This window comes from Puntigrus tetrazona, chromosome 19 (genome assembly GCF_018831695.1).
Source record: "Puntigrus tetrazona isolate hp1 chromosome 19, ASM1883169v1, whole genome shotgun sequence".
In the NCBI taxonomy this organism is placed as follows: Eukaryota; Metazoa; Chordata; class Actinopteri; order Cypriniformes; family Cyprinidae; genus Puntigrus; species Puntigrus tetrazona.
In genome coordinates, this window is record NC_056717.1 from 14,681,571 (window position 1) to 14,695,332 (window position 13,762).

The window sequence follows — 13,762 nt, forward strand, 5'->3', positions numbered from 1 at the left end:
TTTTACTTAACGAAAGTTACGTGAGACAGTAACATTTGTTTTAGTCATAAAGAGAGCAAAGACACGCATTGAGTTAGTTAACGCAGGTATATCATATTACATGTTTTGCACATGTGGCTCACAGGTACACAAAATCTCTTGTATTTGCCGTGGGCCAAAAAAGGTTAGGAATCCCTGGCTTCATCAAGATTTGTCTTTGATGATGCTGTATTTATGTTTCAGTATTCAAAGGCAGAAAAAAAAAACGAAGGCCGCTTCAATTTACAGTTTTCAGTTTACACAGCATCCAAACAAACACAGTTCATCTTATAGCTTTGGGCATTGGTGCATGTCTAAAATGGATCCAACCTTTAAATCTGCACTGTACATTTTGGAAACCTGATGTCAGCTTATTAAACCAAAATTCAATACACACAGAACTTTAAAGGAATGTAAAATTAAATTTAGATTGAAAGAAGAGAAAGTCATAATGTCAATCTATATTATAGGATGAGTAATTACATTAAGTCTGGTAACAAAAACGCTAGACATAAAAGTATACTTTTTTTTTTTTTTTTTTTTCAACAGAGGGATATGAATGCTCGTCTCCTTTCAACAACAGCTGGTCTCAAAGCAGAGAGATCACTGGGAATTAAACCCTCGTTTTGACAGGAACAGACGTGTCCCACCAGAACAATCAATACATAGAAAATTGGAATGTATTCCAAAAGCTTTGCATTGCAAAATTCGTCTTCACAGAGGACAAAGTTTAATAGCGGGTCAGGGGATATCACTCACGTCTTGGCAGGTTCTGTTGCACTGCACCGTATGGGACCGAGCTAATGTCTGAAAGCTTGTGCTGTCATGAATTGAAAATCATTTTGTGCAATGATCTGTATTGTGGTTCTGGCATTAGAATTAATATTTTCTAAAAATTACAAGCGAGTGAGATTTGAACATCTGTACTGGCAGATTAAACAGCAGCACAGTGAGACGGCTTAAGCAGGGTCACTACTGTAGCTCTGAAATGTTTTTTGTGGCTCGGCTTATTGTTTCTTGTGTGCAGTGTTGGAGAATTACAACTTAAATGCAACAATGCTGCTCACTTTACTATATTCATCAATAGCACAGCAGTAGTAAAACAGTAATAAAAGTTAATAACCTATTTCACAAAAGTTCACCTGTGAGTTCCTGTGCAGTATTTTAATTATGATTGTAACACCCAGTTATTATAGTACAGGATAATACATTTGTACATTTGTGTGAGAGTTGTGTTGGAGTGGGAGGTTTACCCATTCTTGTCATGGATCTTGTTGATTTCATTTATCTGTATCATAAGTTGTTTCTCCAGTTTGTTGGTGGATAGTGAATTCTCCAGCAGCTGAATTTCCAACCTTGATGTCTGATTTAAAACCTAAAAACATTCCAATAAAAAAAATAAAAAATACAGTAATCCTTCCGCAAAAACACAGACCTTAAAATCATTTAGTAAGTGAATACTAACTGAGCGGTACCTCAGGAGAAGTCATAAACAGGACCGCTATACCGCAGTACCATACGGTAGCACTTAGGAGCAGTTATTCTCAACCTCAACCTCTTATTTGACAAATCAGCAAAACACAACTGTGCTGTATCCCTCTGCGTCTCATTGAAGCACACAAGTCATAAAAAGATTCAGCAACAAAAACATTAGCATGATACTTAAAAAGAGACTGTATGTCTAATGCAGCACTAGTGTTTTTGTTGGCTGAATTTGAGGCGTATTAAAGGGATACATCGAAAAAAAAAAGACTGTTTGCTTAATGGAGCGTGAAATGGATCCTGGGAGGAACATACCTGTGTCTCGACATCAGTTAGCTTGCGTGTCTGCTCAGCTGTTTGGGAGAGAAGACTGGTGCCCATCTCTAACATGGCCGCAGTGTGGTTGTGAACGGCGCTCTGTTGTAACTGCACTATTTCTGTCTTCATATTGTCTTTGATGTAGTTCTCAATCTGTGGAGACAAGCAAAAAAGAAGATTTTAGAAAACACATTGGAAATCTGGACATTTAATTCATGTATATTAATTTTTAAAACAGAAATACGTTCTAAAAACGTTTAAAAATGTAATTCAGGTAGTAGATACTGGTGCATGTTTTTTTTTATTATTATACTTTTTTTTTAATTAAACTCTCATTTAAACTGTTTAATTGTATATTTATATTCTGTAATGTTTTGGTAGAGGTGAAGATTTTGGGTCGCATACAAATGGAAATCGTCCAGTATTTAAACGTGAGTTCTTAGCGATTAGACATTGGCTACTGAATAACGAGGCCAATAATTAAAGATTTAAAAAGTGGGTGGAGGGATTGAAAAACACACTGAAGAAGGCCTTGAGCTGAAACGTTTGTGCTTTCATGGTTAAATGCATGGTCCTATACATAGAAACTGATCACAAATCAAAAATTTTCACTGTCTTATTTAAATGGAATTTAAAATGCCAAAAAAGCCAAAACTAAAGTAAAAAAAAAAGGATCAAGCTCAGATGACCTCTGAAGCCTGACATAATCGACTCTCCAGTGGCTGTAAAATCCATTCAGAGGTAAAACACACTTAACTTGACAACTCCAACAGTCCTAAAGACACTTTAACACTCGGAGCACATGGAGAGTTTGACAAACTTTTTAAGAGGCCAATAAAACGAAAGGAGACACCATTTCAGTACAAGGACACAGAGGTAATCAAACCCATCACAGTTATGACTTCCTTTTTAAAAAAGACACAGTAACTCTTTAAAGAAAAGATAGTTCCATGTTGGCACCATTTTAAAGGAATTTCTTATCTAAGCTTCTTCATGATGACCTGGAGCGGCTCAGTTCGGAACAACCTTAAACAGAGCAGTAATACAAACTCTCGAAGAGTCAGTCTTAAAGGTAGGTGGAAGCAGATGTAGGTCGTTTGTTCAGAGAGGAAGAGATGTAGATATCTAGCTACAGGAGATGCTTGGGTTTATCATGAAGGCTTTCATTCTAATCTTCTAGCTGGAGAGATGACAAGACTAGAACAAGATTTAGAAACACAAAGACTACTTCTGTTGATTAAACCTCAAGAGATGACCACTGAAACTGAGGTCTTTAGAAATGACTAGAAATTACATCTGGGCTCGTTACTTACCATCAGTTTCCAAACCTCACGCTCCAGCTAAAATCCATCACTCCTGGCTAGAGTTCAGTTTTTATTTTTTTGGTGGTATTATTTGATACTGTATACAACTGTACATGCTCATTTTGATCTTGCTCATTGAAAGTTATTCTTTGAAAAAACTATTATTTGAATTTCCCTAGTGAAAGAGTAATATATTTAAAATACATTCATATTTTCATTCAAATCTATTAACATATTTACTGACAAATAACATTGAAACTGATGTAAACATTTTAATGTAAAATGTGTAAAATGTGTTTTAATGTCACTTTTGTTGAGGACTGTATGATCTTTGAATAATATCAAACTTTAAATTCAAATAGAGCAAAAAAAAATATATATATATTTTTTATAAGGATAGTGTTTTATTATTGCTTATTATTTATTAAATATATGATTGTCTCATTAGCGTTAATTATTAAATGTTATTGTGTATGCTTATAAAAACATTTACATTTAACAATGTAATTAAATGATTAATTTAGTGTTTAACACTGTTATAAATAAAACGTTATAATAGCGTTATAAATTCGCTAAAAAAAAAGCAAATATAAAACATAAACATCCAAAATATAATACCCATTTTATCGCTCAACATGGTACAATTATTAGCTTATTATCGGAATAAAATGTTAATAACAGTTGACCCCATACGCAGAACTGTACAGCATGCGTCACTCTCAAACTTGTGCAAGCTGTGAGGTGCATGTACATCAGGACACATCACCAAGTGAAATCTATACACCCTGATGTGTGACGGAAAATATCTGGCTGCAAGACACTTCAGCAAATCAACAGTGACAACAGAGTCGCCCACTCCATTTTTTTTCCACGAATCCAACAGGCAGCTTTGCTCCACTTATTACATCATGAATGATCCCCAGTGAATCCATTGAACAGAACAGACCTACAGGGAGCCAAATTTTAACAGGACTCCATGAATTGTCAGACCGCTTGTCCTGTTCAATTGCAGTTCAAGGACCTGATTGTCACCATGCTGTGGTTTTATGGGTTTCGATGGCATTTCAATGAACAGTTTTAACATATTTATTGCTGCTTTAGTCGTTCCATCAAGTTTGCTTCATTTTCTATATAGTTCAAATCAAGAAGTGTTGCTCAGTAACAGAGAGCCAATCTCAGCATGCACCATAAGCCTAACAAATCACTTGGCACAGCAAAGCACGTTTGTTTAGAAAATGGAAGTTGTGGTTGAATACAAGAAATCGGCTATAATTTCAAAGTTTGGAGCACTCCAGCTTATGACTCTATCCAGAGATGGAAAAAAAAAAGTTGGGATTGAGATATGATGTCATTGTGATATAGATGTTAGAATATGAAAAACAAGAAAGGAGAAACCAAGGGTGTGGAAAGCTATCTCTTCTCTTGCCAGCATAAAAAATGACATCCTTATGCCAAACAGCTGGGAACACACAGACAGAAACACAAAATTCAACCTGTTAGTGTTTTAGCCACTAGCAACCCGTCATGTAGAATTAGGATCGCAGACTAATATTCCTTCTTGGCAGCGATTATAAAACCAATGGTGTTGTTCCGATAACTTCAGCACGTAATAGTTGATTGTGAAGCAAGTTATACAGATACAAGTGTCTCTTTACAATAAACAGCCGAAGATGAATGAAATTGATTGGAAGGAATACAAAAGACCTATAACACTGCAGGCAATAGACTCGTTTTTAGCTGCAATTCGATCAGTAGTTTTTCGGAGACATTTGAACTATGTCTCTAAAATGACATTAAACTTCGCAATCTGGATCTGTGTCTTCCATTAAGCTCTCTCTATGGAAAAAGTGTTTGACTCTAATCCAGTTTAAGAGGCAACTGAGGTCTGAACTCTGAAACAACGCTGGCTGAAACTTTGAATGTGAGTTAAGTCACCTTCAGAAGGGTGTGGATGCTATTCTGGTGGCCTGGAGAAACATTAGCCTAGAGATCCTTTGCTTTGACTTTCTGAGGGAATTTCGCTCGTGTCATGCTCTAAACTAGAGGGTGTCCTGCACAGAACAAAGGAAGGGGAATCAAGATTACACAAACAGAAACTTTGTGTAAAAATATCAGAGGAAGCAGTAAAGGGGCTTTATTCGTTGTATGGCCGTTTCCCACTTCCATTCACAAATAAACGTGCCAACCCAAAGACAACAAGATCAGTTACGAGGTTTTTCGATGGGCTCGACTCATTTAAAAGCATACTAGCGTTGGGAATGACATATAAAACGATGAAAGTGAAACTTTGTTGGGCTGAAGATAAATAATGAAAGAAAAACACTGAGACAGAATAAGACATGTCACCTGCACTTTGTCTCAAAGGCACATTCACACATGCAGGAGTTTGATAGAACAGAGTGCGATCAAGTGTAGGGCCCCGTCGAACCCGTTGCACCTGGGGGATTGGCTTACATCTCACAGCTGCCCACCAGCAAAGGGTCATGCCAAATGAGTCAAGGTCAGCCATATCAGCGCTCAAAAATCTGACCCGAGAGCAGTCACGTCTATATCGATATCACTATGCTGTTTAAAGCCAGCAAAGTTTACCGCTTGACTTGCAGATTGATTGTGTTTATTTGCAAAGTGCACTGATGTGAGAAGGTGAACGGGCTGCTCTACTGAGTGATGTTCAAGAGGCCCAAATTTAGGAGGTCAGAATGTCCCATTGAAGCCAAGATTCTGTTAGATTTTAATTTTGATATTCTATTTCAAGTTTTGTTTTTAAAACATTTCGCATTCTCCAAAACTGCAGCAAATATTTAAGTTACATTTACAATTAAACACCGTAATTTCATTCAATGATATAATGTTAATATACCACCCTATTAAAGCACTGAAACCTGTGAAATACACCGATAGCCACCAAATGCGTGTATTCGTGAGAAAGTGAGATGACGAACCTAAGCCCATCACAAGCAGCTTTTGAATATGAACATATAAAGAAGGTGCTCAGTGTCATTCATACAAGGACTGAACACAATCATGGTGAGACTCTTTAAACTGAAATACGCAATAAACATTAATTTAACAACATTACATGTAACATACAACCCTAAGAAACATTACAGATAATAAAAAAAAAAGAAATGCAATGCAGGGAATTCTGGGATTGTCAGTTTCAGTTTTTTACTGTTACAATAACAATAATTTTTTACAGTGTAATATTATGATTCAAATATTAAATGTGTTTTACTTTTTTGATAATATATTGCATCAACTTCATAATAATATTGGAAAATAAAACCCATTACCCATTGAGATTATGATATTAAGAATAATTTACGCTTTTAAAAGCAACGCTTGAGTAATAATTCATTTCATTTTAGTTTGTAGTTTCAGTGGTAAAAAAATAAATTGTGTTACACAGTTTTATATACAGTTGCCATGTTAAACTACATTTGCTTTGAATAATTGTTATTATCTCATCAAATATCCTTAGAAAAAAAAAAATATATATATATATATATATATATATATATATATATATATATATATATATATATATATATATATATATATATATATATACACACACACACACACACATACACACACAATTTAGTTCCTTCAGGAAAAGGAAACACTCCTTCCCAGAATAAAAAAAAAAACACATTACTCAAGCTGTGGAGGTGACAAAGGCCCTTTACCCATTTAGAGAGCCATAACACCCGACTTGCTTATAGAGACACTAAATCACCCTTCTGTGCTGCTGAAGAAAATCACAGAACAGAAAGGAATATCTCCCTAACTGCTAGTTGACACAGGACTGTAAACGTTTAGGGGTCTGTGAATTACAGGTCGGGTCACATGATGAACACTGAGGTCAGTGATAACGACTACGGCTGGTGCCGTGACGCCAACCTCTGGCTCTCTTACTGCCGTAGTGGCGCGATCAGGACCGTTTCTGTCCAACATGGTTTAAGCTGATTTATGAGAGTTCAAAGCACTGTTATATGAGTCTGTTAATGCTAAACAATCTGCTTAAATAAACAATCAACTACAATAAAACATTTATAAACTAAACTGGACGAATTGTTCTATGCTTGATAAATTGTATACTCTATCTTTCAGGACAATTCATTTTTAGACTAATTTCTCTTTAAAATGAGGTTATTCATTTATCTTCCTGTAAAGCATTCGGTTACACACAGAGGGTTAAGGCTATAAATAAGCAACATACACTAATTTTTCATCATCATTACTCCAGTCTTTGGTGTCACATGATCTTTCAGATATCATTTTAATATGCTATTTTAAGAAATGCATGCTTTTAACAAGAGAAATTACAGCATTTATTTGACAAATTCATTTTGTAATATAAATGTATAATGCCACTTGTGACCAACTTAAAATTCAAATCAAAACAACTTTTAATAACATTTTAGAAAAGATAACTCTTGTTAACTTATCTTTTTTTCCTCAAATTCTTAATTTGCTGCTTATAATAGTTAGTAAGGTAGTTAAGTTTAATTATTTGGTAGGGGATGAAGAATAAGATCACGTAGAATAAGTCGTCAATATGTGCTTATTTAGCACTAATAAATATCTTACATTCTAGTAATAAGCATTTTAATGGGTGTAACTGTAAATGACACCCAACTTTTAAATGGTGGTATATACGTTATCTCTAAATACTGTCAATTTACATTAATCAGTACAGTATAAACGAACATTAGAAAGTTATTTCAGATATAATGATGGGGGAAATGTCCATGCATTATTAAATATCCAATATCGACAAAAAACTATGTAACAAAACACACAGCACTGTCCTCTGATATGGCTAGGTGAAGCGTGATGCATCACAAGCTCAACCTGATCAAGTGAAGTCTCACAGGGAAAATCCTATGCTGAACCTGGTTTGTCTCTTGTGTCTTGTTCTGAGTGGTACAGCAAGACCCTCTGACGCTTGTGGCTACTTGGAAGAGTAATCGCTGCTTGTGCAAATTAGCATCTATTACTACTGTATCTGTAATTAGGGTTACTCAGATTGTTATTTAAGACCAAGTTATTGCAAAGCTAAAATTTGCTCAGTGACCATTTATATAGACAGTTTGTGCTCGTGGACATCGCATCATGCAAGATTGTTTCTTCACCAAACCACACAGGTTTTGTTTTGCGGAACGGTCTATATGATCTTGTGTAGCAGTTATATAATGCAGCTGAGTGCGAGACAGATGTTGTGCTGTAAAGCCGGGCACACAGTTAACCTTTACAACCTCAATCCCCAGGGCTAGTTTACATTCACAAGCACTCCTTCAAGGAACTCTCTCTCTTTCTCTCTCTCTGCCGCACACACAAATATACTCAGGCACACCATGTGAAACATTCAGAGAGAAATATATAGCCTGTTCTCTCTTGCAATGTGAAAACCACATTCTTGCTCCTTGCAATTCAATATGATTTTCTAAAGCTCAAAGAGTTAGAAGACACCAACTGTAAATATTTAACAAGTATTAAAAAAGTGATAAAAACTTTCTATTAATAAAATAATGCTGTTTTTAAATATAATTAATAACAAGATGTTTTCACAAAATCACTGTATATATCAATATAAATAAATTACATATGAAAATATATTACAGAAAAATTATTTTTATTTTAAATAAAAATGCAGACAAAGAAGAACAAAGAAATATAGCTTCTCCGTAACTTACTAACTCTTTAAATTTTTCGCGTTCATTTACAAGTGAATGGGGACCACAGAATGTTTTTGTGAATAGTGAGATGAATTTGCATCTGTTTTTCACACAAAGATATCAAATGAACAGAAAAAGACTTGAAATATTGTGCACGAGTTGCATGAAACACCTGTATAATTTGTTGTCTTTTTCGAGTCTGTCAGGCCCGTCTCAAATCACATTCACTGTACACGGAAAAGGAGTCTGAACATTCTTTAAAACTTTCATTCAGAGTAATGCAAAAAAAGAAAGTCATACGAGTTTGCAACAGCATCACCCTCTGATATAGACAGATTGAATTGCTAGGGAATGATTCTACGCTCGATTCATCATTGGAAAATGGGACCACCATCAACCAATTCGAACAAACCAATCAATTTGTCACAGATGGTGAATGGATCTATATTCGACGGTAATCATTTCACTAAATTATATTTATCTGCATACTTCGAAGGCCACAGTTTATATATGCAATGTAAATCTAAACCAACCATCTCCCAAAACAATTTAAAGCAGTGCCAGGGTGCCATGGCACAGTCAGCCATGTTGTAATTTCAGTTTGTCAGCGGCAGTAAAACATAACATTTTGAGAACTGGCATATTCCCAGCTGGAGTTGTTTTCTATAACAAATCTCTGAGATATTTTGGGTATATTTAGGTCCTGCGTTGCAGAGCTCCAGCCATGCTTGATATTTCAATTCCAATAAAAAGGCTCTCATTTTAATGTGTGATTATGGAAACTTTTGATTGTTACGTAATAGGCTACTAATTTCTGTGTCAGATGTGGTTTGAAACTTTAGATAGAAATCTAAAACATAATATGGTTGTTTTAAAACAATGGACAGGTCATATTAAGTCTGCAGGGGGTATTGAATTGCAAAAAAAATTATGCTAAATCCAACAAGAAGTAAATGCGCCAAATGGATGCACAGAAACACAATATCAAAACAAAATCAACACAGGTCAGAGCAGCCATCACAATCTAAACATATGACTTAAAATAAAAATAAAAAGAACTGAAAAAAAAAAATACAAATCAGACTTTACGGAAACAAAATAAGGTTTTGGAAAATATGACTGTGTGTCTCTTTCTTAATGCTTTTCCTATCTTGTGTATACACACAGACACATACACGTAAATTGTTCATATATATTATTATTACGTTTTCGTAGATTATTAATACACAGGCACAAAAAGCTAATAAATATGTGTTCAGTGTATAACCTAAAAAACCCACAAATGTTTCACAATATTAGCAGTGATCACAGAAGATGAGTTCATCCAGTGCTAATGCATTAAAATGGATTGATATATTCAAGATTACTTTGCTTACTAAAACACAGCATGAACAAACAATCATGCCAAGAGGGTTGGTAACTCTATCGGCACAAAGTCATTGCCAGCTAAAGTTTTGTAGGGAGGATAAATCTCCTACTTGCACATAGACTCAACTTTAAACACTGAAGCAACTCATAAATCCATAATATCTTAATCATTGATCACCTTTTGGAAAGCATGAGCCCTGTGTTCTTTCAACTCATTCATTTTCATCTGTCCAGACACCAAAGGCCATTGTAATTGATACGTTCTGTACTATAAATACCACAAACGGAGAATAAGAGCCCATCAGATGAGAGCGCTGATGTGGTGCACCAAACCCAATAAAGCACAGAACGCACTGGAGGTTAACGAAAGCAAAAAGGAATTAATTTTCGATATCCTGTCTCAGAAACATGAAGTTACGTGTGGGACAGAAAGAAGATGGAAAGGCTGTTTGCTTTGACTCAGTGAGAGATGAGAAGAAAGCTTCCAAGAGAAATGTTTGCTTTTGTCTTTTTTGGTTTTGGTAGCGTGAAGAGGACATGTGCTTGTTATTATTATCAATAAACTGTAAATGGATTTTAAGTGTCTGTCTAGACAAGTTGTAGAAGTCTTATTGAGTTTTTATAAAGTGATTAATCACACAAGCATACATACAGGCCCAATATACTGTAAATGCTGCACAAATACAAAACAAAGGTGTTTCATCAAAGACTTGGCACTTTTATGTAAATGGGCCTGATATTATTTTATATTTTAAATATAGGTATAAAGACCTTTTTCCCCTATTTTTCAAAAATATATTGTCTTTATATTTTGTTTCCCTTGTCCCAGACTTCATTACGAAAATTCTGCATGTTTAAACATAAATAAACTTAAATTATATTAAACAACCTTTAAAAAGGTGAAATCTCATGTACCATAAGTTAATGTTAATGTTATAATAAGTTAAAATAATTTTTTATATTGTTTGTAGACAATTTAAATAAACTAGTGAACAATGTTTTAGTCAATAGTCAAAAGTCCCCATAGTTAAAGAAACACCCTCAAAGGCCCTGATAACCCTGCAACAACTTTCCAGGAAAAAAGTCCTCCCTATCAGTTTGCAACTACACATACTGTAAAGGGAACACCATATAGATTTATGTTCATTCTGCATTTCTCATGTGAAATCACGTTGACAGTGGAGAAATATTTTCCAAATGAGATTGTGTATGACTGTATATTTGCTTAAATGCTCAAATTACAAGACCCCACTCATATCTCTTTTGCCCAAGTTGGTTTTTCAAATTACTGTGATTTCCTTGAATTACCCTGATTAATTATGTGTATCTGGACATATGGGAGAGGAAAAGTCAGCATTTACCCGACCCTCGAAAAAAAAAAAAAAAAGAAAAAAAAATTGAAGGAAACAACAAACAAAACGTACTGGAAACCCGTGATTTGCCCTATACCAGCCCTAGAGCAGACCTCAGATTTCCAAAAATGAGAACTGATCATGGGAACTTCTTTGCCATGATGGATCACAGGAGGAATGTGACTTTCAATGGCCTGGTAATCCCCTTGGAAACGCTCTACCCAGTACGAAATCACTCAGGGACATTAAGAAACATTATCTTAAAAATGTTTGGAGAGAGGTGTCTATTCCAGAATCTATTTTGAGGAGAACCTTCCCAAAGAACCATTTCCTTTCAAGGATATCCATGCCTATATGAAAATCAGAATGTGGCGCATTTGATAAAGACTTCATAAACAATCCGGGAGGCTTTCAGGACAATATTATGTCAACCTCAGTTACAGCAATGCCATTTAACTATATGATGGAATTACAACTGCAAACTCAAATCCTGCATGGCCCATTTGCGCATAGTCTGGACACTCCTCGGCCAGAACAACAGTTTCTCACATCAAAACTTGGCCATGGGGCACTGATTGCCTTATTCCAAACAGTGGGCAAGGGTGAGACATGCATCACTGTTGCCATGGCGAGTCTGTCCTGGTACTTTAAAAAAAAAAAAAAAAAAAGGACATCTCCAAAGCACACAGTAGAAGCGTCCCAGAGGGGAATTGCACAGACAGCTAGCACAGAACTCAAAACAGCAAGCTAGCCGTGTTGTGTACAATGTGGATGACTGGCACTTTATCTGCCTTGTTGAGCTTGGCATTATGTATTTGACCTGTAACAGATGTGTTTGCTGTAATAACAATAAGCTGTATGTACGCGCTCACTGCAACTTATCACACGGCAAACCAGGAAAATACAGCTTTTAGAAAATAAGGCAATGTACTGGCAGCTCTATGAGATTTTATATGGCTGCCAGGGTATTTGGGCAAATGTGAAAGAAGACATGGTGAACTTGTTTTTTTGTGATTAGCTTGGTCATGTTTGGAATTACAAGCAGACAGTCCCCTGCTGTTCGAGTTATTTGAGTATATCTGAGGCATATCTAAGTAAAATCACACCACATGCTGGAATTTATTTAAGGCATCAAGCAGAATTCTGATGACTGTAAAATAAGATAAGATCAAATAAACCAAAATAAAAGCATGCAGTATTGGATATCTGAAAAAAGTAATAGCAACAATGAATGAATGAATGAATGAAGCTAATAAATTAAGCATAATTACATGCATGTAACCACGTACACGTAGTTGATTAATTTTACTCAGCACTCAAATGTATTATTACACTGTAACAAGGACACTTTAAAGTGTAATCATATATTATGTTATCATTTGTACTACAATTACAAATTTTTCAAGCTAAAAAAAACACATGGAGAAAAAATAAAAAACACAATAAAAAGGGAACATCAAAACAATGATGCATATAAAACATGCTTCTTTTCCCTTACAATTTTTTTTTGGTGTCTCAAGGCATCAGTATTTTTCCAATGCAGTGGTCTGATGATTTAGTATTTTTCTCTGTAAAAGTGCATAAAATTGTGCATGCATAAACACTGCATACATAGAAAGACAGAAATCAGTCCAGAGCTGACAGGCTCCAACATCCCTTCTGATCTCTAAATGGGCAGGCCGGCGCAGATGGGGACTTGCTGCCTCACTTGTGGCATTGTGTTGTCAGACTATTCAACACTGTATAATTTAAAGGCCCCTTTTGTGTCTGTGCAAGTTATTTTGTGGCCGAGCACAGGGAGGGAAGAGGGGAGAAAAAAGGAATACAAAAATAGAGTGACGGGAGGAAAGTGTGAGGGAGTAGAAGAAAGACTTTTGCATTGGTAGGCAAGACCATAAATAACTTGTATAAGAGAAAACGATTAAACCAGGTCTATCCACGCAAGCCTGCATGCGGCTATTAGTGTGGCTCTGTGCATGTTGTATGTATTGCATGAACACTGACAAGCAGAAGATTGGTCTTATAGACACAATCCAGAGATCCATTCACACACACTCTTCACTCGGTAATGCTCTCAGTCTCCTCATGAATTCTCTCAACATTTTAATAGGAGTGCAGAACAAGATGTGGCTTCCTTCCAACGCCTGATGGTTGACATCTATGCTTTTAATATACTTTTATCTGCTCTGCACTTTTAGCTTTATATTATGCTGAATGGTCTCACGGCTTTGACGTACCT

At 35.6% G+C, this 13,762-nt stretch overlaps 1 protein-coding gene across 1 annotated transcript in view; it reads right to left on the minus strand.

Moving 5' to 3' along the window:
- Positions 1-13,762, minus strand: part of angpt1 (angiopoietin 1) — a 48,273-nt gene that overhangs the window by 26,295 nt on the left and 8,216 nt on the right. Inside the window, exons 2-3 of the mRNA XM_043218115.1 lie at positions 1,816-1,971; positions 1,272-1,393 (exon numbers count right to left, since the gene is read on the minus strand). Coding sequence (XP_043074050.1) covers positions 1,272-1,393; positions 1,816-1,971 — 278 coding nt within the window. The remainder of the gene's footprint in view (positions 1-1,271; positions 1,394-1,815; positions 1,972-13,762) is intronic.